A 27,380-nucleotide genomic window follows, 5' to 3' on the forward strand; every position below is an offset into this window, starting at 1 on the left:
GAGAACTTGAGGTCTTGGGAAAAGATGGGGCAGGAATTACCGAGGGCAGGGGAGAACTTTGGTCCCTGCCTCTCCTTATCAGCTGCTGCTATAAGCAGTCTCCAAGGTGGCAGCTGGGCGCCAGCGCCCAGACCATTCTCAACCCCTCTGGATGGAAGATGGGGGGGAAGCTGCAGGAGCCTCACAACGGTCCTTCCTCCCCTGGCCTCTTCCCAGAGGCCAGCAGGTGGCACCATCCCCCTGTTCCTGCGTTTTCAAACGGTCGGCCTGAGCCTGGGAGGGAGGCTGGGGCGAGAGGACAGTCTCCCCATTTGGCCCCATTGGCATCGGGGATCCAGGGGCTGTCGCCGAGGGCCGGGGCGGGGAACAAGAGCCTATGACAAGGTTTCTTCAGGGCTCAAAGCGAGGGAAGAAGGGCTCGCAGCCCGCCGGGACCGGCGCAGGGGCCCGGCGCGGGGCTGGCGGGGGTGGGCGGGAGGGGAGGCAGCCGCCGAGCCGGGAGCGCGCTAATCTGGAGCTGCATCTCTGCAGGGGGAGGCGGCGCGTATCTCCCGCACCGGCTCGTCTCCATGGTTTTCGGCGCGGGGGGGGGGGGGGGGGGGGCCAGGCGCGCGCGCGCCGCGGTCTGAATTATCACCACCCGCGGCCCGTTAAGTGTTGACCCACGGAGCGAACTGAAGAGAAAGTGATAATGGAGCCAACTGCGGAAGGGGAGGCCTGGGGTGGTGGGAGTGTCTGCGCCCCAACCCCCCTTAGGTAGCTTATCTGACCCCAGACAGGACACCGCGGCTTGCAAAGGCCCCGGGAGGGAGGGCGGAGGGAGGCAGGAAGAGGGAGCAGGAAGGCCTCCACTCAAGCTGCCTCCGAGCGGGAGGGGTCGGACCCCTGGCTCCTCCAGGTACCCCTGAGCTGGAGGCTGGCGGCTAATGTTAAGATGGGAGGCGCTCGGTGCCCCAGAGGCGGGCCTGTGTCTACTCGGGCATGAGAGGCTAAGGCCACCAGCCCGGGGCCGCGGTCAACCACCTGCTCTCAAGACCCAGGCTCAGCCTGTAAGACCCCTTCAGAGCTGAAGCAGGGGAAGAGGAACCACCCCGAGCCTCCAGCCAGACAGAGCTGCCGTGCCAGCAGACGGTCGCTATATAACTTTTATTTCTGGAAGGTAAAGTAGATACAGCAATATACAAAAAAAAGAAAGAAAGAAAAAACCCACAATAATATAAATTTTTACACTATTAAGTAAGTATACATTGAAATTTGAATGCAGTGGTCAGGACAGCATCTCACAAACCACCGTGTGGGTAGCTTAGGCGCCCGCGGGAACCCCTCGGCTGGGCAGGGGGCAGGCAGGCAGGTCCTGCAGGACTGCGTTTTTTAAAGGAGGGACCAAAACAAGTCTCAGCTCCTCTCAGGGCTTTTGCTATAATCAGGGTTAAAACCAGAAACACATGCGACCTAAAAGCCACAGGGTTTTAGTTTCTGCTCCAGCGAAGCCGGGAGCCTCACCTGAGGTCCCTCGAGTTAAGCTAATTATGATCTAGAGAGTGTTGCTAAAGGGAGATTGCTCCGTACCACCTATCAAACCCCTGTTTGTCTTGGAGAGAAGGTCTCGTCCTCTTCCTTCAAAAACTGGTAAATTTGGGTGTAACGCATAGCATTCCCTGGAAACTCTGGTCGACTGAGACAAGGTAGTTATGGACCACCCAATCTGGCCGTGCCTCTGGGTCTGAGGAGGCCCCATATCAGAGACCACTTCTCATGCTGCTAAGTGTTCTGAGATGCACAGAAAATGCGAGTCGTTCTGCCTCACCGAGGGGGGCCCCCATGGGGAGGAGACGTCACCAGCGCTGGGGGAAGGCTGGGGTGTACGCTCCCTCATGTGAGGGACAGACCTCGAGCTTATCACTAAGCCTCTGCCCCTGGCTTAACCAAGTGAAGAAGTGATTACAGGTGCCGCAGGAAATCACCAAGAAGCTGGGATAAGAACCATAATCCCTGAGCTCAACTAGACCCTTGACCGGGGCCCCGCAGTCTGACTCATGTTCGACCTGTAGCTCTCTCCCTCTTATTCCAGGAGGTCCTGAGACCAGGATGCCTAAAGCAAACAGGACAAGGGACCTTTAGACATGGGAAGGAGCCATGCCACAAGAGGGGCTCAGGTAAACTGGGGGAGAGGAAGAATCATCCCACCCCTTAGAAGGCACCCACAGAAACCACACAGGCTCGGAAACAGGGGCGAAGTCCGGGGAGGAAAGGCGAGCAGGCTGAAAGTGCCCCTCTGCCCAGCCTCACCTACTAACAGGCCGGTAGGTGAAGGGGGAAAATAAAAATTTTGTTTATCAAAAAAAAGTCTAAAATGTTTAGGGTCTCCTTCAACCTTCCTATATGGAAACCAAAGGCCAAGCCACATCTTCAGATGTCTGTTAAGGGCTGGATCTGAAGCTCATGTCAGGGTTTATAGAAATTATCAGCCTGAAGAAAGCTGAATGCCTAAAGCACCAAGGAGGAAATTAACTGAGTTTTCTTAAATACAGAAAAGGCTATGCTGATACAGTGTTTTTTTGCCCTTTAAAAAACTTTTTTTTTTTTAAGTTTAAAAAGAAACCTAGGGGCTTTGAAAGTCCTATCTTCTATTTGAACGTTAGCAAGGTTAAAAGTGCAATGCCAGGAGGATGTAGCTAGAGACAACTGTGGCATTAGCTTACAGAAATAGGCAGAGGGATGCCGCTGGCACCAGAGGCACTTGTCTGACAATGACAACAACAAGCTGCTGAGAAAGGCGGGCAGGGGGGCAAAAAAGACATTTCCTCTTTCTCCCTCTCGCCACCCCTTCCACACCCCCCGATCACAGCCTCAGAGAGCGCATTCTTATTTGCATTTAGATAAAAGCATATCACCCACATTCACTCATTTCTCTATTTTAAAAAGCGCCCAGATTGCTCAAAGATAACCGAACTGAGAGACGACAAAAAAATCTGGAACCACTGAGTTGGGAGCTGAGCTGATCTGGGCTTGGGCTGTTTAAGGGCTGGTGGAACATGGGTCGGTGCCTCTGTCACCTCTCTCTGCAGCTTCCGTCCTCCGCTTCTCACATGGGGGAGGTAGCGCACTCCGAGGTCAGCTCCATGTCGAACGTGAGGGATTCTGGGGGGACACACAGGGAGAGCCAGTTCAGTCGCCTGAGCCCCACAGCTGGCGGGGCCCGCACCCCTAGCCTTTCGGGGCACAGAGGCTCAGGCTGCCACCGCCATCTAGTCTCCTGCCCCTGCCCCTTGGTCATCAAGATGGGGTCAGAGAATCCAGATTCTCTCCCCTCCCTTCTGGAAGGGCTCAGCCTTCTTCCTACCTTAACTCATTCCCAACTCTCCAGGTTTAAAGAAGCTCTAAGGCTGCCCTGTTGAACGCAGCAGGCTGGAGCCACTTGGGATGTGACTAGTCCCAACCGAGGTAGGCTGTGGTTATAAAACGCGGGGCAGGTTTCAAAGACTTAGTACGAAAGAAAACCTCATTCGTTTTTTTCTTTTTTTTTTTAGCTGCACCGCACGTGCATCTTGCAGGGATCTTAGTTCCCCAACCAGGGATTGACCCCATGCCCCATGCAGGGCAAGCGTGGAGTCCTAACCACTGGACCGCCAGGGAAATCCCACACTCATTTGTCTCTAACGTGCAGAAATGCCACTATTTTGGATTTACTGGGCTAAAGAAAATACATTTGTAAAATTAACCTCACCTGTTCCTTTTCACTGTTTTTAACATGGCTGCTAGAAAATTTACTCTGGCATGGGGGTGCGCGTGTCTATAGGACAGCGCTGTTCGAGAACAACTCCTACCAATCCAGGTGCCCCTCGCTTGGCTGTGCCCATGGGAGCATCACACCAAGGGGACTGAATTCCCTCACAGGGACAGAGTCCGGCAACCACATACTCACCAAATTGCCCTCCTGCTGAGGGTTCAGCACCTTCACCATTATTTCCAAACTGCATCAATGAATCTAAAGTGCGGGGGGACATCGGCAGGTCAATGGTATTGCTGCAGGTCGTTCTGTAGGAAATGGGGAGCAGCAGGAGGGGAGAGGGCCGGGTTGACAAGACACAATGGAGAAAAAAAAAAAGAACAAAACACACACACACAAGCCATCAAACTCTGGTCTCCAACAGAAAAATAAAAGCTCAAGCTTTTTAAACACACGAGGTCACTTTGAGGACTGAACATAGCTCGGAGGGTTCCAACCCTTCACAAGAGAACTCTCACCCGGTGTCCTGTTCCCAGGGATAACTGAGTACATTAGAAATGGAGGCAAAATTGGGAAGGGAAGCCACTTACGGTGTCACACAGATGAACTTAGTCTTCAGGTATGGGGCAGCACCTGGGTAGAAGAAAACTCGGGCTTACTGATTGTGATTCCACTCTTGGGTACCAGGCAGCAGGAAGCCGGCTGCCTCCCCAGGGCTGACTTGAAACTCACTCCATCTTTGACCAGAGATTGTCTGGAACTTCCGTCTCCCCTCAGGGCTGCCCTCCCTCACTGTATACTCTGATGTTCCAGTGCTTGCAGCTGGAAGCTCGGTTCTTTCCCTCAAACCTTCCTGAGACTTTTCAGCCGACCCTGGTCCCACCCGAGCTCAGATGAGCTCCAGCCTTGTGTTCATTCTTCCCCTCGATCATGTAAAGAGTTTAACTGCCTGGATGTGGACTGAGGATTGCATTCTAGCCTGGTTGTACCTCTTAGATTGAGTCCCCCGCATGCAGGACTGAGCCCACGCAGTCTGGGCACCACGTCCTGCTCAGATACCGAAGTTACCGAGTCTTTAAGAGAGCGTGGAAACGGCTAATATGCAGTTCCAAAGCTGAGGGTGACACCTTCTGTTCCCATCAGCACTTATCTGCCTCTATTACGTTTTTCGGTGAGGGTATTAGTAACCCCCCAGTTGAATAACTACATCACACAGAAGAGCCTCTCGGTGGGGAGGATGGCTCTGGACTGGGTGACAGGAGGCCTTACGTCTTCAACAGCTAAGAGATCCGGCCAAGGGCTTTTCTCTCTCGAGTATAAAATAAGAGGGAGGCAGAAGAGGGAGGGGCCCATCTTGGTCATTTATGATTCTTGCTCTACAGTTAGAAATGTGAAGACTGAAATAAATGAATTTTAAGTGCTAAATGCTTACAGCAAGAGGTCAAAGAGCCCTGGAGACACTGGCATGGAATTTGGGGGATTCAGGTGAACAAACCACTTAGGAGGCATGGAGCGGGGCAGGGTGGGGTGGGCTGAGAGAAGCACAGCTATAAAGCTTGGGGCTTACGGTGAAACCGAGGGATCAGAAAGTACAATGACAGCCTGAGAAAGGGCATTGCCGAGGGGCCCGTAGACTCCCATATGAGTTTATTTTCGGCCAAGAAATAGGTTAACTCAGTACCGAATCCAAAGAAGCTATCAAAGCAGGGTTCTGGTGTCTTATGAATCCATTCTGGCCCAGGCCTGAGGGGAGCTGACACCCCAGACAGAAAAGGGTTTAATTCCCTAACTGATCAACGTTGCTGAGAAAAACACCTTCGGCCTGAGATGCCACAGTAGAAGCAAAGGAGAACTAAGACTAAAAGCTGATTTATGGCTCCGTACAAGGTTGTAAATGTACTTATCTAATTTGTAAGATAAGGAATTTGTCATTTCTACAGAGGAATGTCTCCCTCGAGCCATGAGGAAATACCGGGTGAGCTTCTGAGTAAGAAGGAGGGAAGAGTCCTGGGAAGATAATCTAGGAGATAGATTTATCTCCTAGAGACAATAAAACCCTCAGGATGAGGGACCTCCCTGGTAGCGCAGTGGTTAAGAATCCGCCTGCCAATGAAGGGGACACGGGTTTGAGCCCTAGTCTGGGAAGATCCCACATGCCGTGGAGCAACTAACGAGCTCTCTAAAAATGGGCTCATACTTTACAAAAAAACCAACCTTCAGGATGGGAACGGAGAGGAAATGGTCAGCTGCTCTAGCTGCTCTCCTCTGGAGGACCCCACATGCAGCCCGCCGGCACCCCACACCTGCTGACCCATTTGCCATGCGCACACCCAGCCCCAGGAGGCAGACAAGCACTCAAGTAATTAGTTCCCTTCCTGTGACTGCCAGTCTTGCCCCTGAGGAAACACTGAGGTCTCCAGGCAGGAAAGGGCCTTGCCTCCCAGTCGCACAGGAGGCTTGAGGGAGGGCGCAGCCTCAGACTTGAAACTTGGACCTTGAAAGCAAAATTAGTCAAGGGCCCAGCACTTGGACCTAAATGCCTTCTGCAGAAGGAACAGGGTAGTGTGATGGGGGCTGATAAACAGATCTCCCAACCGAAGCACAACGTGGGAGGAGAGATAAGGGGCAGACAGGAAGTGAGAGTTACGCTGGCCTAGAGTGTGGCCAAGACTCAACCCCAGAACAAAGGAAAGTCAATTGCCAATTAGCCCCAACTCCCTCTTCTAAGTCTCGTTCTTCTCACCCCAAGAGATCCCTCACAGGGAACTCCTGTGAAAAAGTGGGAAGGAAGCTGGTGGGTTTGTGTTTGTGTGTGGGAGAGCTCTGTACAAAAACAGTTTTTTCCAAAGCAACTGGGGCAGGGAAGCCAACCTCAAAGGAGCCCTTTAAACCACTACTGGCTCTGTGATTAAGAAAACTTAAATAAAAACAAAGAACAGCAAATTATAGTGTTCTCATCAGGATCTGGACAGAGAACCCAGTGTCCGAGCCCCAGACGCCCATGGGAACAGACTAGGGGGCTCTGCCCTCCACGCTGGTGGTGGTGCTAGAGAGCGAGGGTTTAGTGTGGAAAATGTATGTGTAACTTACATAAGCACATGGGCTCTTGCACATTAAAAAACATCTTATTTTCAAGAGCTGCACATTCAAAGGACCAATTCCACGCCCCTCCCACCAGTTGCTGTCTTCCCCTTCAATCACCACTCTTGTGCTCTTAAACCATGTTCCAGCGCTGCTAACACTCATTTCCTCCAGAAAGCCTTTCTTCATCCCTCTTGGCGCTGTTCACATTGTTCCGTGACGGGGGAAAGGAAACACGCTAGACTGAAGTCTGAATCGCAAACCTTCCAGCATATGCTTTGTAAGAAGTGCTGTGCCGGCTGGGCATCCTGTTTCTAGAGAATTCTGCCCTCGCTTTCTCTCCATGGTGCTTCAGGTATGGCTGGGTGTGTGCATGCTGCTTCCCCCTTGAGACTGGTGCTTCTTGGAGGGCAGAGCCTGGTGACTGATTCCTCTCCTCTCCGTAACCCCATCAGCCACCCCCAAAGGCACTCACTACAAAGTTCTTTCCCAGAAAGAGGTTCTTCAGGCATTTACCTTATCTGTCCTCCCAGGATCCTACAATTTCCCACTCTTCCCCAGAACTAAACGGCTGTCGTGGAAAATCAACAACTACCTGGGTCAGCTTCGGGATGCTCCTGGCTCTCTGGCCGACAGTACTTTCCGAACGCCTCCTCCTTTGGAATGTCAGGGTAGAGATAGACCAGCGGAGACACGAGGATATTGGTGGCATCCATGATCTTATAGCCCATGATGATCTCAGCAAATGACATGTTGTTCAGCTGCTGCTTGGTGTATGGTTCCACCGACTGGATCTGGGTCTTACCTGTCAGGGGAAATGGGAAGGGAAGACTCAGGTGATCTCAGAGAAAACTACCTGACTTATTTTCCCTCAAGGGGGAAAGGCTTATGCCAACCCAGCGCTCGATACCCTGAATATCCTGCCCAGTCGCCTGGCGCTGGGGAAATGTTCAGCTGGCTTTGGGAGAGGCTATCCAGCTGGGCCACAGGTAATAATACACTTGGATAACTATTTGCATAAGATATAGTAACAGGGTAGGAAAGAAAGGAGATGAAGAATGAAATTTAAATAGGCAAATATTAGTCCCTGGAACCAGCAAAACAAAACTGGCAAACCAGTCCTCCAGCTGGTAGAACTTAGAGAAAAGAAGTCACCCTGATGTGCCTTACAAGCCTGGGGCGGGGGGGTGCGAGGCCATCTCTGCCCACGAGGGGGCAGCCTGTGTCTGAAACCAGCAGAGGCCACCACAGGTGGGGTGGGGAAGAGCCAAGCATACCGCTGATGTCCTTCTCCACCCAAGTGAAGGTGACTCCTCCTTCTTTGCTGCTTTCACTGAATCTCAGCAGGAAGGTGCCTGGGGGCTTGGTGCTCAAGATGGCCCGCTCCCTCTCCTTACTGATAAAGCCCATTATGTACCTGGAGGCAAAGAGGAGAAACAGCAAGATTTGGGCTGAGGGCTGCCCTGCTATTGGCCTGCTGGGAGAGCAGGGGACTTGTCACACCTGCGCACCCTGCCAGACACAAGAGTTCCAACCTACCCTTCATTCCAAAGGGCCAGGATGTACTTTTTCACAAGGTCAATGATATTGTCCAGCCAGACCCAGAAGGAGAAGCCCTTGCCGGCCATGTTTTCCTGGAGAAAAGAATAATGGGAAAGCCAAGTCCACCACCGTCCCAGGCTTTTCCTTCCTAGGCGTGAGGTGCCACCAGAATCCTCAGGCCCATCTAGCCTCAGGCAGACGCTACTGGCCGCTGGACCGAGAGCCTAGGGCCTTCGGGCCCAGCGTCCTCCACGACCTCCCAGCAGGTAAGCAGCCCTCCCCCTCCCCTCCCCCTCCCGTGAGGCAGCCACACGGAGTTCACACGGTTGCTTACTTTGCAAAATTTAGCCCACGTGATCTGACACCCTGAATAGTTCACACCAGGTCCTGAAGGAAAAAAAATAATAAAGTAGTATAATTTTCAGTTTTGAATCAAGATCTTATTTCTTCAAACAGAACACGTGCACAACTGCCCCACGGCAGGCCCTGAAACCGTTGGTTTTCATGTATTTGAATGTTGCCACTGTTGTGTGCATATGGTGCACCCGTCCGCCCCACACCCGACCCCATCATTTGACACCCCCCCCACCCCAGTTGTTGTTTAGCCCAGCTGCCCTTACTAGCCTCGTGTGGTGGTCCGGGGACCAGCAGCACACACTAAGAAGCTGACGGCTTGAGCTACAGGGTCACGTTTGGTGGCAGCACAGGACAAAGCACAGGTAGCACGCGAGACATTCTACTAAGGCTTTTTTTCCAGGGAGAAAATTAAAAACAAGCCTACGGTTTCTTGAAGAAACAGACAGGGATACCAAGCCTCTAGCTCTAACACGCACTTAAAGTATCTTCCGATGGTTGGATAAAGTAGTACCCTGGAAGGGTGAGGGAGACAGCCACCAAGAGAAAAGAAATCTGCCTCCCGCCTCATAAAAACACCCCCCAGGATGCACACCTCCTCTGTAGCCTGACTCCCTGACCTGCGGAAGCACATGTGTTCTGGCCCCGGCACAGCACCTTGCTCAGTAAACTCTTCTGTATGAACAGCCCCATGGGCCAGATTCCTTTTCCGAGGAGGGTGAGGGGAGAAGAGGTAAAGCGCTGACCTAAGAGTTTCTCCGCCAGCGTTGTCAACTGCTCGATGCTCAGCCCGCGCTTGGTGGTGGAGGAGAACTGCCAGCTCAGCACCTCGGCCACTTGATCCCACGTCCCAATTGGGGGCTTGGTGAAAAAGTTCACGTTCTATTGGAAATGACACGTTTACCCCTTTAGCTGAGAGGGCGGTGCCTGATGAGCTGCGCTAGGTACTGTGACAGCCCCGAGGCACCGAGAAGTCTCAGGAAAAATGGGGGCCCGACTCACCTTGGGGTTGTTGGTCAGCATGTTATACCACAGGATGGATGCCCAGGCGTTGGGCATCTGACAGATGTTGGAGATCACCACAACTGGCAAGGAGTGGGTCTGTGGAGGGAGCGGGGAATGAGCTGGGGAGGCAGAAGGCCCTCGTGGCTTCCAAAACCTGTTCACGCATATCCCGCAGGGTTTGGAATAAAGGACAGGCCGTGGTGGAGCACACCCGCTTCCAGCCCTCAGGGAGGAGCGGGGCTGAGTCAGCTCAACACCCAGAGCGGAAAGAATGCCGAACTCGGCGGCTGTCTGAACATCACCAGGAACTTGTAAAGCTAACTTGCTCACGGTGGACTCACAGTCCACGGATTCCCCATTTAAAACACCTGCAAGGCATCCTCCACGAATCGAAGCTGTACCTGCCCATTAAACAGAGAGGTCCCAGGGATCAAAGACTAGGGTTCCTGCTTTTTCCGGTGTATCTTTAATTTAAAGATCAAGAAAGTTGGGGAAAGAGCATGTAAATGCCATGATTGTCTGTATACTAAAGACATTGGTTGTTGAAAGACTGTTTTGCCCAAACTTTATAAAGTCAGCTATGATCAATGTCTAAATATGAGTTTTTATATCAAGTTTGCTGAAAGCTGAGTAGACATGTATCTTCTAAGCACTCAGGCAAGACTTTACTCTCAGGTGGGATACGAAGGATTTTGGGGAGGAAGAGAAGCAAAAGTAAACACAGTGCTTAGCAAAGAGTCACCATTCCACCTTCTGGAGTAAAAACCTCAACTAGAAGAAGTCTTGTCCTGAATTACCACTGCGTGCGGCCCTACCCAGTTCTGTCACAGAACTCACCTCTAGGTCAATCTTGAGGCCTTGGTGATACACCTCAGTCTCAAAGGTGATCAGGTGCAGCTCTTCAGTCACAATCAGGGAGGCCTACAAGAAGAAGAAGGACGCTATTCCTCAGAGAGGATGGTATTCAGTCCTGACGCCACCACTACACCATCCAGAAGGGCAATCCCCCAGGTGGCCACAGACACAACTGGAGCACGTGGTCTCTTCAACACTATCACCCTCCAGTGCTATGGTCCCCAACCTGACCTCCTACTAGCTTTATTGTGATACTAAGGAGATCCAATAGGTTATGTATAAAATGGGTAAGGCACAAAGACTGACAAAACAGTGAACACCTGTGTACCCACCACCCAGTTTAAGGGAAAGACCATCACTACTGAGGTTCTCTGGGCACCCTTCCCAACCCCATCCATCCCTGTGCCTCCTCCCTCAGAATTAATGGCTATTTTGTCTTTTGAGTTCATCATTTCCTAGCTCTTCTTTATGGTTTTACCACATTTATACCTCTAAACAATGTATGTGTGGTTTAGTTTGTTTAGTTCCATCTTATACATATGGAATCACACCCTGTGTATTCTTTTGTGACTTGCTTTTCACATCCATGTAGCTGCGTGCACCTGCAATTTCTCCATTTTCACGGCTGTATAGTATTCCATCACCTGACCATACTGCAGATCACTTATCCACTCTAGTGCTGATGGCATTTGGTTTGTATTTAGGGCTTACAATCAGGCCGCTCTGACATTTTGCACATATCTCCTGCTACCTATGTGCAAAGATTCCTCTATTGTTAAATCCTGGGAGTGGCACTGTTGGTTTACAGGGTATGTTCATTTTTATAATGCCCAATTGTTTTCCAAAGTGACTGTAACAATTTATACTCCCACCAGCAATATAGCGACATTATTTTGAATGAGAATTGCCAATGAATTATTAGAAATTCCAATTCATATTTAAAATGCTTTTTCTAATTACAAAAGTAATACACGTTCAGTTTAAATGCAAATATTACAGAGATAGTACAGAGTAGCCTTGGATAAGAACAGCAGCACTGTTTGGTAGATATTCCTCTAGAATTCTGTAATGCAGACATGAATAGACAAAATACAGTGTAAGTTTTTTTAAACAAATATACTAATATACTACTCAAATTATTTTACATCTTTTTTTCCTAAATAAATATGCCACATACATTTTCCTGTATCATTGCATACCTCACTTTTTAACTGCTGTCAAGTATTATAAATTCAATTTTTTTTGTTTTTTTTTTTTTTCAAAAAGCCTGCTACGTTCTAGAGAAGAGGGTAAGAATAGCTCAGGGGACAAATATCAGAAAAAGAATAGGGTGTCACAGTTTTATTTAAAAAATATTTAAAACTAGTTTTTGGTCACATTTACCTTTTTTTTTTTAAGTTTATTCTTTTTTTTTCTTTTTTGGCCATGCCACGTGACTTATGGGATCTTAGTTCCCCAACCAGGGATCAAACCCAGGCCCATGGCAGTGAAAGCCCTGATTCTTAACCACTGGACCGCCAGGGAAGTCCCTTAAGTTTATTCCTAACACTAAGAGTCCAATAATCTGAATAAATGGGAGGCAGAGAAGAAATAAGGGGATTCGTATTGCTTTGTTCTTTTTCTTTTGGTAAAGTGTTTAATTCGGATTTGTTGAAACCTTCCATCCCACCTCAGTGACCAAAACAGGTCACCAAAAGCTGGGCCAAGCCATGTCAGCGCACAGAAGATGGAAGGGGAATTTGGAAAGCCCCAGGCAAGGTGGAAGGCTTCTTTTCCACTACACGGGTGTGGGCAAGGGACTTTCCACTCCTTAATGATGAGCTAACTCCCCGGACAATCAAGGAAGTGCTCCGAGCCAGAGTACTCCAAGGCATGAGTGACTTCTGATGTGTCATGTTGGCCTGTGGTGACTGCAGCTGGTCAGGTGTCTCTACTTCTGGGCAGTAAGAAGGCTCTTTTTCTCTCCTGCTCAAAGAAAACCCTCCTGTAGTTGGCTTTCATCCCCAACAAAACTTACGTCGCAGTTGGCTCGGCCCCCGTTACCACATCTCTGCTCTCTCAGGGTCTGTAAGAAAAGCAAAGAGCATCCCCTGTCACCTGAGGCTCTCCCCTAACCACTCCCCCTGCCAGAGGCCCTGGGAGAAGGTGAGTCCAGGCTTCTCCCGTGTACCAAGTGTTTGAACTCTGCGGAGAGGCTGCCGTTGTTAGACTCTTCCATGTTCATCACTTTCGTGTTTGTGCCCAGGATGTTAAATTTCCGGGATCTGAATCACAGGAGAAAAAAACCAACCACATAGGTGAGCGAGTGGTCAGAGGACAAAGTTAGATTAAACGGGAACACAAGGAAGCCTCCAGGCTGAACTTACCCTCTGAGAGCTGCAACATCCCCGGAGTCTCTGTTAAGAACACAAACCAGTGGTAACAAAAAAGGCCCTGAGTTTCTTCAAAAGACTACTTTGAACACCTATAATTTATTCTGATGGAAAAACTGCTGTTCTCCTGGGGATTTCTGTAAATGACTCAATTACATTTTCTATGTGAAATTAACAACCCTATACATGCTGAAGTAGTAGACACAGCTGGTTGCCTACCCAAACTCTACTCCCCTCTTCCTAACAGAACCTTGACTCTGTCAAGTATCTTTCCCATCCCCACCTCCAGGGGACCCTGATCATTAAGCTCACCAGAATAGAGCATGCCCACAGTGCAGCAGTCCAGGGGTGAGGACAGGACCTTTACTGTCTCAATCAGATTGGGAAGGATTCTCTCTCAGGCTGTACTTACATTCCATAGCTTCAGCTGAACATGAGCAAGGAGGCATGTGGCCTTAACTACCACAAGCAACCATGCAGCAACCCAGAAGGCAAACCTAGAATGCCAGTGACACTTATGGTGGCAGAGAAGAGAGACGGAAGATTCTGAGTCCTTGATGACATCAACTGAGTCACTGATCTCACCGTCAGAAACCTGCTCTAACTTTGCATTTCTAGTTAAACTGAGTTGCAAATTTCCTTATTATTTAAGCCACACTGGGTTTTCTGCAGAGGTTTACTGTTACCTGTAACTCAGAGCATCCCATTGATGTAGCTGGAAATATTCTTCCCAGTGTGTTCCCTGTGTTTTTGAATATTTCGTTTTTTATATAGTCACCATTTCTCAGTGTTTTCTTTTCTTTTTAAAATTATTTTAGTTCTGTTTAAAAAGTCCTTCTCCATTGCTATATACTCACTTATACTTTTAGAAAAACAGCTACTATTTATTAAACAGCACATTCTGTGGGAGTTTACAGATTAAAATGGATCAACTTTTAAACCATTCAAAAGATACCTTTCCATATACCACATGTTATTTTATTTATTTTTATTTATTTATTTTGGCCATGCAGCTGTGGGACCTTACTTCCCTGACCAGAGATTGAACCCAGGCCCTCGGCAGTGAAAGCTCAGAGTCTTAACCACTGGACTGCCAGGGAATTCCCCATATATCACATTTGAGAACTTAAAGTTCTCGTTATCAGAAAATTTTCCCTCATGTCTAGCCTATATTTACTTTTTTTTCCACATTCTTTTTTTCTTTGTATACCTTTGATATAATTGACAAATAATAAACTGCATATATAAAATGCACAATTTGATGAGGTTTGATATATGTATACTATACACACCTGGGACATCAGCCCAATCAAGATAATGAACATATCCAGCATCCCCAAGTTTCCCCACGCCCTTATGTGACCCATTCCCCAATCCCACACTCTACCCACCCCCGTCCCCAGGCAACCAATGATCTGCTCTCAGTCATGATAGATTCATTCGCACTTCTAGAATTTTATATAAATGACAACATGAAGTATGTACTGTGTTTTTCTTGGTCTGGCTTCTCTCATTCAGTGTATTAATTTGGAGATTTATCCTTGTGTTGTGGGTATCAATAGTTCATTCCTTTTTGTTGGTGAATAATATTCTGTTGCATGGATATACCACCAACTGTTTATTCACCTGTTGATGGACACTCGTCTATTAATGAAGATTCCTGTACAACCCTTTGTGTGGACACATGCTTTCATTTCTCTTGGGTAAATACCTAGGAGTGGAATGGTTAGGTCATAGGGCAGGTGCATGTTTAACTTTTTAGGAAAGCGCCACGTTGTTTTCCGAAAGTGGTTGCCATTTTTACCACCATTATATTATACATTTGCTGTGCTTTTAAGATATATCTAGAATTTATTGATGGATAGTGAAAAGTTTAACTTCTTACTCAAATCCCCCCAATACCAAGTTTCCCTAAGACGACTTACTGAATAATCCACGCTTCCCTCGCTAATTTAAGATATCAATTAAAACGTATATTAATTCCTTATATAAACCTGAAGTCTATTTTTGGACTTTAGATTTTGCTTCAATGATCAGTTTATTCCTGCCCTGGTAACACACTCATTTAGCAACTGAAACTTTGTGATACATTTTAATATTGGGCAAGGCAGCTTCCCATACCACCCCCCATAATTTTTATTTGTTAAAAAAATTCTTTTGGAAAGTGAATAGCAAAAGAACCACCATTCTGGTGGTTGTCAGGCGCTGGAGGGAGAGGGTAATGGGGATTTGTTCTTCAATGGATATAGAGTTTCAGTTTTATAAGATGAAAAAGTTCTGGAGATCTGTTGCACAACAATGTCCATATACTCAACACTGCTGAACTGTACCCTTACAAATGGTTGATATCAACTATACATCCATAAAAAAAGAAAAAGAAAAAAAAGAAAACAGAAAAAATATGAGGTAAATTTGAACAGTAACTGGCTATTTGATGATATTAAAGAAGTATTTGGGGCAAGATTTTACATTGCTAAGATGGTAAATTTTATGTTTATCACAATTAAAAATAAACAAATCCTTTTTAAAAACTATCTCTGCTTATTTTTTTCATCTAAGATATAACTTGAAAAGCAAGTCAAGCGTTTTTAAAAATCCTATTCACGTTTTGGTTGGTTCTATATTAACTGGGAAGAATCAACATCTTTATAATAAAATTAAAAGTCTTCAATCCGGAAGTATGACTTATCGCCTCATTTTTAAAAAGTCACTTCCTCACTAAACTTTCACAGTGATCTTCAAGTAGGTCTTAAATATTTCTGTTAAGTTTATCACCATATATTTTTTATTTTTGTTGCTTATTGTGAGATCATTTTTCTATTATAATTTCTAACTGGTTGATGCTAATTTATGGTTAAAGTAATCAATTTTTGCTTATTTATTGATTTATTAAACTTACCACCTTCCTCAAGTCCCTAATTTCATTAGTAACTATTTTCCAATTCATTTTCATGAAATTTCCAGATAAACAATTATATCACCTACATTTTCTCTTTTTTAATCTTTTCAGAGGGTAAGTGCATTTTAATTTTTTAAAGGTACTGTCAAATTCTGAAAAGGATTCCATTATGTGGTAAAGTGTGAAACAGCAACAAAAATCAATTTTCCCATATATTCTCAGTTTTATATAATATGCATACATTACATTTATAAGTAAAAAAAAGAATAAAGAAAAAGAGGAACTCGAGGTCACAACAGCAATCGCAACTCAAATCTGTACCGCCAGCTTCGTGGTTTTGTTCAGGCACATAAATGACAATGCACAGCAAGGCTTTTGAAAACTTTTTAAAGAAACGAAGATCTCTGAACGGAGATAAAGCCTCTAAGTTCACATGCTGTCTGTAAAAGTTCCCATTTCTCTGTCCCTCATTTGAAAAAAAAAGAAAAAAAAGAGCTAAGATAAGGAGTACTTACTTGTCAATGCACACTTTAATTTTAAGCTGATAATTTAGCTCAGGAAATTTGACCAGCAATCTATCTCAAAAAAAAAAAAAAGAAAGAAAGAAAAAAAAAGTTTCAGAGCAAAGAAAAAACATCCAATTAAAAAAAAAAGTCACTAGGCTCCCCCAGCAACTTCTAGTTGAAGTAATATAAAATTCGTTAACTCTTCAATTCTAAAGAGGTAAGTCATAATCCCAAATTCCTCTTCCCACGAGTGCTGGGTTTGACCTTAAGTCAAGCATCGGGCCAAAAGGGACTGAAAGAAAGCCTAAGAACTAAGAACTTAGATAAAGTTGTGAGAGACTCACCAAAGGATAATGAAAGCCATTTCATGAAAAATATTACAGGAATACATGCTCTGCAGGTGGTATTCTTTCTATTAAACCTGAAACCTAACACCATACTACCTTTCTGAGGAGGGAAATTTCACTACAGAAGGGCAAACCCCAGCTTACCTGTTCTGACTTGAATGTGAAAGTAACGCTCCACCTGCAGGCCCCTCACCCATCTGCCCTGTGGCCTCTTAGCTTCTATTATCACTAAGCTTTACTCTTTCCCTTAAAATCCTCAGGGGAAAGTAGGCTCAAAGAACAAAAGGTAACTGGCATTATTCTGCCCCTTTTGCAGGAGAGATGGAGATTCTGTATGGCTTAAGACTTTAGGCCTGGAATCTTAGGAATACAATGGGCCTGAGTCATAGGAATATGCCCAGGTAACCTCAAAAAGATTACCATTCTTTAGCTTTTGACAGGAGAATCAAAGAGCAAGCTGGTATCATGCCAACAAGTTCCATACCCATCACAGTACTGCCTGCGACGCGGATACAGAACAACCCTGGCCACCAGCTCTGTTCTGGCCCTGAGAGTGACCCTTGATACAGTATCTGCCAGAAGTGGAGGTTCCGTGGCCCACCTGACTTTAGTTGTAAACTGGACACCGGTCTTGATGACTAATGGCCGGTCGGGATGCATAGGCATGCAGGGCTGCCGCTCTACCACGAAGGCACTGGAAGGGAAAGAGAAGGGCAGTGGTTCACACACAACTCAGTGGGCCAGTCCCTGTCCTGTTCCTCGGAAGTCAGCCAATCTCTTGTTCAGTGACATTTTGGGGAGGGGGGGTGGAGGGCGGGGGTGATGGGGGAAAGGGACAGGGACTCTAAGTTACCTTTTCATTAAGTTTCTAAACAGCTCTACGATTCTCTCCTCCAGCATTGGCCGGTGCTGTACAATGGGATCCCCTTTGTAGCTAACTTTCTGCTGCAACTCCTCCAGTTTCTTAATTTGTTGGCGGGTCTGAAGTTGAGATTCTGCCAATGAGGTTATCCTGCCAATAAAATAAGGGAGATACCAGTTACCTAAGTGGGTGTACACAGGTGAGTTGGAGAAGGGGGAAGGGAATACAACAGGTATAAACACCTCTACGCAGTCCCCTGACATAAGAAAGGGGCATTTTTTTTCATCGTGGGAAGATATGCATAGCGTAAAATTGACCATTTCTAAATGTACAGTTCAGCAGCATTAGATTAGAAAAGGGAAACTTATTTTTGCCTTTTTTGGGGGTTTTTTTGTCCATGCTGTGTGGCTTGCAGGATCTTAGTTCCCTGACCAGGGACTGAACCTGGTCCCCGGCACTGAAAGTGCTGAGTTCTAACCACTGGCCCGCCAGGGAATTCCCTATTTTGCCTTTTTAATTTTTTCTTTTTTTTTTTTTGTGGTACGCAGCCCTCTCACTGTTGTGGCTTCTCCCGTTGCGGAGCACAGGCTCCGGACGCGCAGGCTCAGTGGCCATGGCTCACGGGCCCAGCCGCTCCGCGGCACATGGGATCTTCCCAGACCGGGGCACGAACCCGTGTCCCCTGCATTGGCAGGCAGACTCTCAACCACTGTGCCACCACGAAAGCCCCCTATTTTGCCTTTTGAAAACAGTGCCTTCCTAAAATTTTACATTTCAAAGAGGAAGGCAGGCATAGAGGAAGAAGTGTCAAAACTTATGCCACTAGGAAGCATTAATCGGGTTACCACTGGAAAGTGACAAACATTAGAACCCAGATATGGAGAACATGAAATAAGGAATTTGGTGCTCACTCTCCTCAGCCTAACTTGTCTTTGTACCCAAATGTGAGGACTGGGGAAGCGCAGGACATCAGACAGCCCAAGAAGATGGGTTTGAGCCAGCTCTGTCCCTCACTATCTGTGCGAACTTGGCCAGGTCCCTTCACTCTCGTGGGCCTTGGTGTCCCCTTGCCTGAGAGATGGGGGGTTGAACTGCATGATCCCCAGGAGCCCTTTCAACCTCACCTACCGTGGATCAAAGGATGTGATATTATGTTTCGAAATATTGATAACATGCATATAGATAAAGTAGACAGGGAGACAAAGGCTGATTAAGTCTGTCCCCAGGAATGGAGAATATTAGTGCCTCTCTTTGATGGCCCCCGACTAGTTTAGTAAAGACCCCAAAGAGAGAAGGTGGAAGGCAAGGGGCGGGGGAGGACGGCACCAGGACTTCTGAGCTCACTGACTCCCTTCTGGCATCTACATTCTCCATTCCCAGAACTTAAGCTTTTTGGTTCCCTGATCAGGAAGCATTTAAAACTGCTCTCAGTAAATCAGCAAAGCTCAGGGTTAGTGAGGATATGAACAAACAGGCATCTCATGTAGAGCTGTCCTAAATTTCCAGTTTCATGCTCTGTGTATCTGGGTTCCCTTTCATGTCAAGTTTCTCCCAGTTTAAGCTGGTGCAGCGTATTCATCTCTGGGCCTTGCACATCAAGGGTGCTCCATCAAGATTTTCCGAATGAATGAAAGTAAAAGAACGGATTATAGAGGAGCATATAAAGAACGATCCTACTAATGTGAAATGTACAGATTTCTATCTTTATATATACAACAGATATCTAGAGTGACAGTCACCAAAATTTTAACTCTAAGTACCTCTGCATGATTTGATCTTTAAAGTCTTTTCTTCTCTTTATTAATATCCTGTATTTGAACTTTTTCCCCTTATAGAAAGCATGTCATTTGAGAGTATTAAAGTAACTAAAATTTAAAATTTAGTCCACGTGTTAAATACAGTTAAACCTAAAGCTTTATTTCAATTAGTCAAATATATTTAAAATATAGCAATATAGGGACTTCCCTGGTGGCTCAGTGGCTAAGAATCCGCCTACCAATGCAGGGTACATGGGTTCGGGTCCTGGTCCGCGAAGATCCCACATGCTGTGGAGCAACTAAGCCCGAGCACCACAACTACTGAGCCTGTGCTCTAAAGCCTGTGAGCCACAACTACTGGAGCCCGCGCATCAGAGCCTGGGCTCCGCAACAAGAGAAGCCACCTCAATGAGAAGCCCAAGCACCGCAACGAAGAGCAGCCCGCGCTCGCTGCAACCAGAGAAAGCCCGCGTGCAGCAACGAAGACCCAATGCAGCCAAAAAGAACCCAAATAAATAATTTATTAAAAAAATAAAATATAGCAATATAAGTACATTTTCATTAAAAAAAATTGTCCAAGTAAAGTAAAAGCTTTAACCCTTAGACTAAGTTTGAGTATGTTAAAGTCCCCACCCCTGAAATGTAGTAGCGACTCTTTAGGCCTGCAGTTCTGACCATAATTTAGCACAGCTTTCTAAAAAGAAAGGAAAAACTTCTCTTTCCTGTTTTACCAGTTTTCTAGCCGATCTAGGCAGATGTTGGGAGGGCCTCCAATGCAAGCAATCTGCTGCCGCCTCTTCCAGTCCGCCAGCTCTTCATCCGTGAGAGTTTTCTGTACGTACTCCATAGCTGACAAAAGCCCTGCCAACTCACTCACGATGCTCTGGTTGGAAACCAAAAACAAAGTCAGAAAACATTTCCTCAGACCGTCTCTCACCACAGTCTTTAGTCAATTCCAGAGAAGGAACTCATTAGAAAACAAGCAAGTTCTTCCCTGAGATGCCCAAGTCCTGCACGTGAGTGAGACAGGGAGGTGGAGGTGTCCACTGCTCTTACTCGCCGCATCTGGTCCAGCGCAGTAAGCATCTGTTCGAGCTGCTGCATCTTCTGCCTGGTCACTGACTGGTTGTTTCCATTCAGGTCTTGCATATCTGAGAAGGAAGGAGAAACTCCTTGAGCTGACGGAATACTCCTATCCTCAGTAACTAGGCTCCCTTAAGCGCCAGCAGCCCCTGAGCACCCACTCCCCTGAGTCTGAACAAGCAAGTCCCGAGACTCAAGTAGCACAAACTCACTTTCTACGGGAGATTTTAACGTCTCTAATAGTCACTTGCCTCCTTGACTCTTGAGGGTTTTGTAGTTGAAATCAAAGTCATCCTGGAGATTCTCTACCACTTTCATTTTCTGTTCTAGATCCTGTTTAAAACAAACCAAAACAGAAGTAAAAGGGATTTCCCTGGGGAGAGGGAAAAGGAAGTTTCTGAATAGGATTAAAAACCTCACAGAAGATACAGGCAGGACCCACACGCAACTTCCCCAAGGAAAGTCTTCCTGCCCTAGACCTGCTTCACCTGGACACGCTTCCGGACATCCTGCAGGTGTTGCTCCAGCATCTGCTGCTTCTCCGTCACCACGGCGGCTGTGGGATGGTTGGCCTGGCCCCCTTGCTGCCAAAAAAGGGAGCCGAGGTACATGTGAACACTGGAGATACGGGGAGAAAAACAGCTCTGTCTAGTCCCCATTCACCCCCACTACCCTTCCTGCTTGGCCTGAGCTGCTGCTGCCATTGTGAGGGGAAAGGTGGTTATACGGCAGCCGGTGCTCTCCAGGTGCTGTCGGTTTGGTGCCAAGAAAGCTCTCACACTTTCACCTGTATCCTTGGCTTTTTACCTCTAGGTCATACTATAATCCCACTCTACGTATTGCACTAGGAGACTACATGTTGAGCTAAGACACAGCCCCTACCTTCAGAAAACTCATTCTAGGTACGTATATATATTAAAAAATTCACAACAATTTATGACAGCAGATGCCAGATGCCTATTTTAATGCATCGGGCGGGACCTACCGTATAGCACGGGGAACTCTACTCAGTATTCTCTAATAACCTATATGGGAAAGATTCTGCAAAAGAATGGATATATGTATGTGTATAACTGAATCACTTTGCTGTACACCTGAAACTAACACAACATTGTAAATCAACTATATCCCAATATAAAATAAAAATTAAATTTAAAAATAATAATAAATAAATGCATTGGGCAGGGGGACTTCCCTGGTGGTCCAGTGGTTAAGAATCCATGCTTCCACTGCAGGGGGCAGGGGTTCGATCCCTGGTCGAGGAACTAAAATTCCGCACGCCAGGAGGTGCGGCCAAAAAAAAAAAAAAAAAGCATGGGGGTGTCCAATACATTTCTGTGGGATAATAAAAAAACCGTTCTGTCCCAGGGTGAAATTCCCTATCAAGAGATACTATCTCAGGGGAGAAGGGAAGGCTGGTGCCTTGAAAAGGTCGAATTGCACATGAAACTTACAAATAAGTTTTGTCAAAGTAATAGGACGTCTTCGGACAAAAAAGACCATGTAAAAGCTGCAAGTGACCAAGACAGTGTGCTACTGGCATAGGATGGAGATATCAGCCAATGGAACTGAATTGAGAGTCCAAGAAAGACATTATATACCCAGTTTCCCAAACTAGAAATTCTGGGTTGTCTTTGATTTCACACTGAGCCACCAAACCTTCCTGGTTCTATATTCCATCGTCTCTCCAACTGATCTCTAGCCCCACGGGCTCAGTTCAAGCCCCGACTGCTGACCCCTTTGCGTCTGATCTCGCTCACTTCCAATCTGCTCTCTACACTGCTGCCAGAAGTCTCCAAAATAGATCTAAACATGCCAGCTTTAGAGGGAACCATACTCTCCTTTTCCAGTGGACCCTGTCCAAGCCCACAGGATACAGACTTCCCTTAGAAGTTCTGGGAAGGCGACCTCCACCCTTACTCTCTTCACAGGGGGAGCGACTCATCGGATTAGTGAGGTTGGGAGAAAGACTCTAGCACATGGAGATCTTCGAAGGGCCCAGCACTTAAGCTGGTGCCTCTCTCCTCCCACTCTTGCCTTCCTGGGGCACTCCTGGGGCAGAAGCAAGGGCTCGGTTTCTAGAAGCAGTTCTAGAGGCCTATGTCTCTGTTCAGTGGGCATTAGTGAGTGGCCTTTGAAGTTCCATAAGGATGACTGGGGCAGTGCTGCCCCTGCAAACTCAGTCTGTCACCCCAAGACCTGACCCAGGGGACAGGTATCTAAACAACAAGGACCTACTGTATAGCACAGGGAACACTGCTCAATGTTATGTAACAACCTAAATGGGAAAAGAATTTGAAAAAGAATAGATACATGTACATGTATAACTGAATCACTTTGCTGTACACCTGAAACATTATAAATCAACTATACTACAATCTAAGTAGATAGATAGATAAATAAAGCCCCCATGGTTACCCATCCAAGTCACGTATTTGGTCTTGTTTACCAACAATACAGCTGATATTTTAATCTGTATTCAACTCCCATGTCTATTTCTAAATTGGTACTGCACTTAAAGGGAGAAAATAGACGTGATCAGTCATTACCCACAGAAACCTGCTTCTGATACGTTAGTAAAATCTATTGGTTCCCCACTGCTTCCAGGTATAAACGTCTCAGCCCAGCACAGACAGATGTTTCACACAATCCAACAACTGAAACCTTCCCTCCCCGTGCTTGAGTCACTGCAAACTACCCACCCTTCCCCACACATAACATGTTTCCACACTGACTCCGGGCCCCCTGTCCACTCAGCCTAGCACAGCTGAACTCACTCACCTTCAAACCCGGTGCAAATGTTTGCTCCCCTGTGAAACCTTATTCAACTTCCCGAAGCAAAAGTACTCACATCCTCCTCTACGTCTTTCTCCCTTGAAGTGTTTGTGCACCTATCACCCAATTAGACTGAGAGCCCTGGGAGACCAGGGATCACACTCACCTGTCTTCCTGTCTCCTCGGGCTTTACCCACGAAAGGCAGGTGGGAATATGCGAGAATGATGTAAACAGACAAAACAACAGTGAGGCCTGGGTTGAGGTAGCTCTGTATTATGGGCTGCAAACTTTTTGTCTAAGGGCCAGGTGGAAAGTATTTTTTGGCTTTGTCGCCCATACAGTCTGTATGACTGTATAACTACCCAGCCCTGCCACTGCGGCATGAAAGCAGCCAGAGACAGTGCATACGTGAATGTGTGCGACTGTGTTCCAAAAACACTTCATTTACAAAAACACGCAGCAGGCGGGATTTGGGCCCTGGGTGTTGATTGCCAGCCCCTGATCAATACGATTGGGACCATTCTTGGGACACTTACTGCTTTTCTAACTCTCATGGCAAAGTTGGTGCCTCTATCCAAATGGGCTTAAATTGATTATTTTTATCTTATGGAACAGGATGCAAACATAAAGGTTCTCCACAACAGCAAACTCTAGTGATACACAGACAAGTGCCATTTGGCTAACCTCCCTGATGCCCGAGTCTTGAACAGTGAGTATTATCAGTTACCCCCTCATCCACATCCGAGCCTATCAGCTTTCTGCTTAAAATTCTTTAGTTGGTCCCCATTTCCTACAGATGTGGTGAGGATGAGGATGAGGAGGATGAGGATGAGGATGATGATGATGATGATGATGATGACAGCAGCAACAGAAAACAGTTAACATTTATTTCGTATTTATGTGTCAGGTACTGTTCTATGCATCTTACACACAGGAATTAATTTAATTCTATGAAGTCGGTGCCATTATCATTCCCAGTGGAGGAACACAGAGAGTCAACAGTTTGCCTGAGGTTACACAGCAAGAGGCAGATCTATGGCATTCAAACCCAGGAGGTCTGGGCCCAAGGCCCTTGTGGCAAACCGCTCTTCCAAGGCCAAATTGCCAGGCATGAGTAACTAAGAAGATTGTCATGATGTGGCCCTTGACCACCTTATCTTCCTTTACCGAGTCAGATGCTGAACTTTCTACACTTCTCCCAAGAATACATGCAGTCCTGTTTCTGTCTGAACACGATCTTCTTTCTCCCTACACTGTGGTCTCCTTACCATCTGCCTGATGCCCGTACAATAAGCATTGAGTCTCGGCTCAAACAGTACCTCTCCTTTCTGTATGATGCCGTTCCTGACTCTCTCAATTAGACTTAGATGTGCTTTCTTCTTTGTTCCTGCTACATTTTTGTCTTTAAAAAGAAAAAACTGGGGACTTCCCTGGTGGTGCAGGGGTTGGGAATCCGCCTGCCAATGCAGGGGACGCGGGTTCGAGCCCTGGTCCGGGAAGATGCCACATGCCGCGGAGCAACTAAGCCCGTGCCAATGAAGACCCAACGCAGTCAAAAATAAATTTAAATAAATATAAATAAATAAAAGAAAAAATTGTACACCCATGTTCATAGCAGCATTCTTCACAATAGCCAAAAGGTGGAAGCCGCCCAAGTGTCCATCAACAGATGAATGAATAAACAAAATGTGACAGAGCCACACAATGAATAGTATTCAGCCTTTGAAAGGAAGGGAATTCTGACACCTGCTACAACATGGATAAACCTTAAGGACTTTATGCTAAGTGAAATAGGCCAGTCACAAAAAGACACACACTGTATGATTCCATTTATATGAGGTACATAGAGTAGTCAAATTCATAGAGACAGGAAGTTAGAATGGTGGTGCCAGGGTCCAGGGGGAATGGGGAGCTACAGTCTAATAGATATAGAATTTTAGTTTTGCAAGATGAAAAAAGTTCTGGAGATTGGTTCACAACAATGTGATGAACTTAACACTACTGAATGGTACACTTAAAAATGGTTAAGATGCAGGAATTCCCTGGCGCACCAGTGGTTAGGATTCCACGCCTCCACTGCAGGGGGCATGGGTTTGCTCCCTGGTCGGGGAACTAAGATCCCAACCATAAGCTGCACAGCACAGCTAAAAGAAAAAAAGAAGGGATGGTAAATTTCATGTTATGTGTATTCTACCACATTTTTATTAAAAGAAGGGGGAAAAAAAAAGAAAAAAAATTCCCTGATTATACGATATTAAAGAAAACACCTCAGGGAAATTAAATAAGTCTCCTGTAACCAACAACATTAATGCTTCGGTATATATCCTTCTAGACATTTTATCATACATTTCAATAATATATGCATATCATACACATTTGTCTTTCCTGTTATGAAAATCTTTGCTTCCATTACATTGTCATGTAATGGAGGGTTATTGTTGCTATTGTATAAGAGAACTACTGATTCTTAAAACATTTATCTTGAACACAATCGCTTTTCTGAACCCTTGTTAGTTCCAATAATTGTGTTTTGTTTTTTTAAAAGTTTGTCTTTTGCTTTCCAGCATTAACACTCCCTTTTTCTGTCTTATTACAATGGCTGGATCTGTCAGAAAAATATCAATGGCAGGAGGCACCCTCAATCTTCTAACTGTTTTTAATGAGATTAGTGCTTCACCACGGTACATCATGTTCCCTTTGGTTTCTGACAAATATTCTTTTTTTTGTTAAGAAAGTTCCTTTTTTTTTTTTTTTTGCGGTATGCGGGCCTCTCACTGTTGTGGCCTCTTCCGTTGCAGAGCACAGGCTCTGGATGTGCAGGCCCAGCGGCCATGGCTCACGGGCCCAGCCGCTCCGTGGCATGTGGGATCCTCCCAGACCGGGGCACGAACCCGTGTCCCCTGCATCGGCAGGCGGACTCTCAACCACTGCGCCACCAGGGAAGCCCAAAAGTTCCTTATTTTTAAAATCTAGAATGGACACTAAATTTTGTCATCTAACAAAAATACAATTTTTCTTCTTAACTTACTCATTTAATGAATTACATTAATAGAATCCCTAATGTTAAGCCACCCTTGCATTCCTAGAATATAAACCATGCTTTGTATACTAAGCAGGATGCAAAAATCCTAACCTTTTCTTTACTTACACTGTCTTTTTAGGTCTTGATATTAGCATTATTCTAGCCTCATAAAATAAGCTGGAAACATCTCGTTTTTTCCCCTACACTTTGGAAGAGTTTAAATGATAACTGGAACAATTTGTACCACAAAAGTTTGTTAAAACTTTTAAACCATCTGGCCTATTGGCTTTTTTGGTGGGATGGGGAGTGTAATTTTTTTCAAGTCTTTTTCAATATATTTTTATGGTTATTGATCTAATTAAGTTTTTTCATCTCTTTTAGTATATTTTAATAATTTGTATTTTATTGCATTATAAAGTTGTTTGACTTTCTGTTTCTCCCAGACCACAACCTCCTTTAAAGCAGGGGGCCATAACAACCAGCACACAGCAGGATACACATACACATATACACATAATAGATTAGACGATCTAGATAGATACAGATGACTATCATATATCAATATGTGTTCCCCCAATGGGCCTGTTAGCATCACATAATCCTTATTCCCTAAATTAATTGTATCTCTAGCTCTAGTGAGATTATTCTCAAACTTAACCACAAAGAGAAATGCATATGAACCTGAATGATTCAATTCCAAACCATCCCCCCAGGTGGCTCCCAAGAATAATACATTGTCATATCCTTCTGGTGCAAATGTGAACTGTTCCAGCCTTTGGGGAAAGCAATCCAGAACTATCTATAAAAAAATTTATGTATATTTTATACACACACACGCACACACCCCTTGACCTAACAAGTCCATGCCTGGAAATCCATAGTAGAGAAATCAAAGCATGAATATATAAAGACATATAGGGAGGCATTGCACTAGTGTTTACAGTGGAGGAAAAAAAAAACCCAGAAAGAAGTGACTGTCTATCGAAGGGGTAATAACGGAATAAATTATAGCAGATCTATACCACAGAATATTATGCAGCAAATAAAGTGAGTTAGCTTTATACTACTTGACTTAGAAGCATTTACATGACATAATTAAATGAAAAAAGCAAGATGCAGAAAAGTAAACCAATTTAAATATAATGTGTGTGTGTGTATTTTCTATAGTTTATGGGAGCCTGGAGAAAGG

The 27,380-nt window shown here is 45.9% G+C and overlaps 1 protein-coding gene across 4 annotated transcripts in view; it reads right to left on the bottom strand.

Moving 5' to 3' along the window:
- Positions 1 to 1,131: 1,131 nt before the first annotated feature.
- Positions 1,132 to 27,380, bottom strand: part of STAT3 (signal transducer and activator of transcription 3) — a 64,095-nt gene continuing 37,846 nt past the window's right edge. The window contains exons 5-24 of one of the 4 annotated variants that reach the window (XM_033847817.2): positions 20,882 to 20,977; positions 20,645 to 20,726; positions 20,367 to 20,461; positions 20,042 to 20,193; positions 17,545 to 17,703; positions 17,293 to 17,385; positions 16,354 to 16,413; positions 12,934 to 12,963; positions 12,738 to 12,831; positions 12,585 to 12,632; positions 10,550 to 10,633; positions 9,710 to 9,808; positions 9,454 to 9,589; positions 8,688 to 8,740; positions 8,351 to 8,445; positions 8,089 to 8,228; positions 7,407 to 7,616; positions 4,321 to 4,363; positions 3,926 to 3,988; positions 1,132 to 3,141 (exon numbers count right to left, since the gene is read on the bottom strand). In XM_033847817.2, coding sequence (XP_033703708.1) covers positions 3,964 to 3,988; positions 4,321 to 4,363; positions 7,407 to 7,616; positions 8,089 to 8,228; positions 8,351 to 8,445; positions 8,688 to 8,740; positions 9,454 to 9,589; positions 9,710 to 9,808; positions 10,550 to 10,633; positions 12,585 to 12,632; positions 12,738 to 12,831; positions 12,934 to 12,963; positions 16,354 to 16,413; positions 17,293 to 17,385; positions 17,545 to 17,703; positions 20,042 to 20,193; positions 20,367 to 20,461; positions 20,645 to 20,726; positions 20,882 to 20,977 — 1,794 coding nt within the window. In that variant the 3' untranslated portion in view covers positions 1,132 to 3,141; positions 3,926 to 3,963. Of the gene's footprint in view, positions 3,142 to 3,925; positions 4,039 to 4,320; positions 4,364 to 7,403; positions 7,617 to 8,088; positions 8,229 to 8,350; positions 8,446 to 8,687; positions 8,741 to 9,453; positions 9,590 to 9,709; positions 9,809 to 10,549; positions 10,634 to 12,584; positions 12,633 to 12,737; positions 12,832 to 12,933; positions 12,964 to 16,353; positions 16,414 to 17,292; positions 17,386 to 17,544; positions 17,704 to 20,041; positions 20,194 to 20,366; positions 20,462 to 20,644; positions 20,727 to 20,881; positions 20,978 to 27,380 lie in introns of all 4 variants that reach the window. The other 3 variants (XM_019939422.3, XM_019939421.3, XM_019939420.3) reach the window with 3 other exon arrangements.

The sequence above is a fragment of the Tursiops truncatus genome, chromosome 20, assembly GCF_011762595.2.
Source record: "Tursiops truncatus isolate mTurTru1 chromosome 20, mTurTru1.mat.Y, whole genome shotgun sequence".
In the NCBI taxonomy this organism is placed as follows: Eukaryota; Metazoa; Chordata; class Mammalia; order Artiodactyla; family Delphinidae; genus Tursiops; species Tursiops truncatus.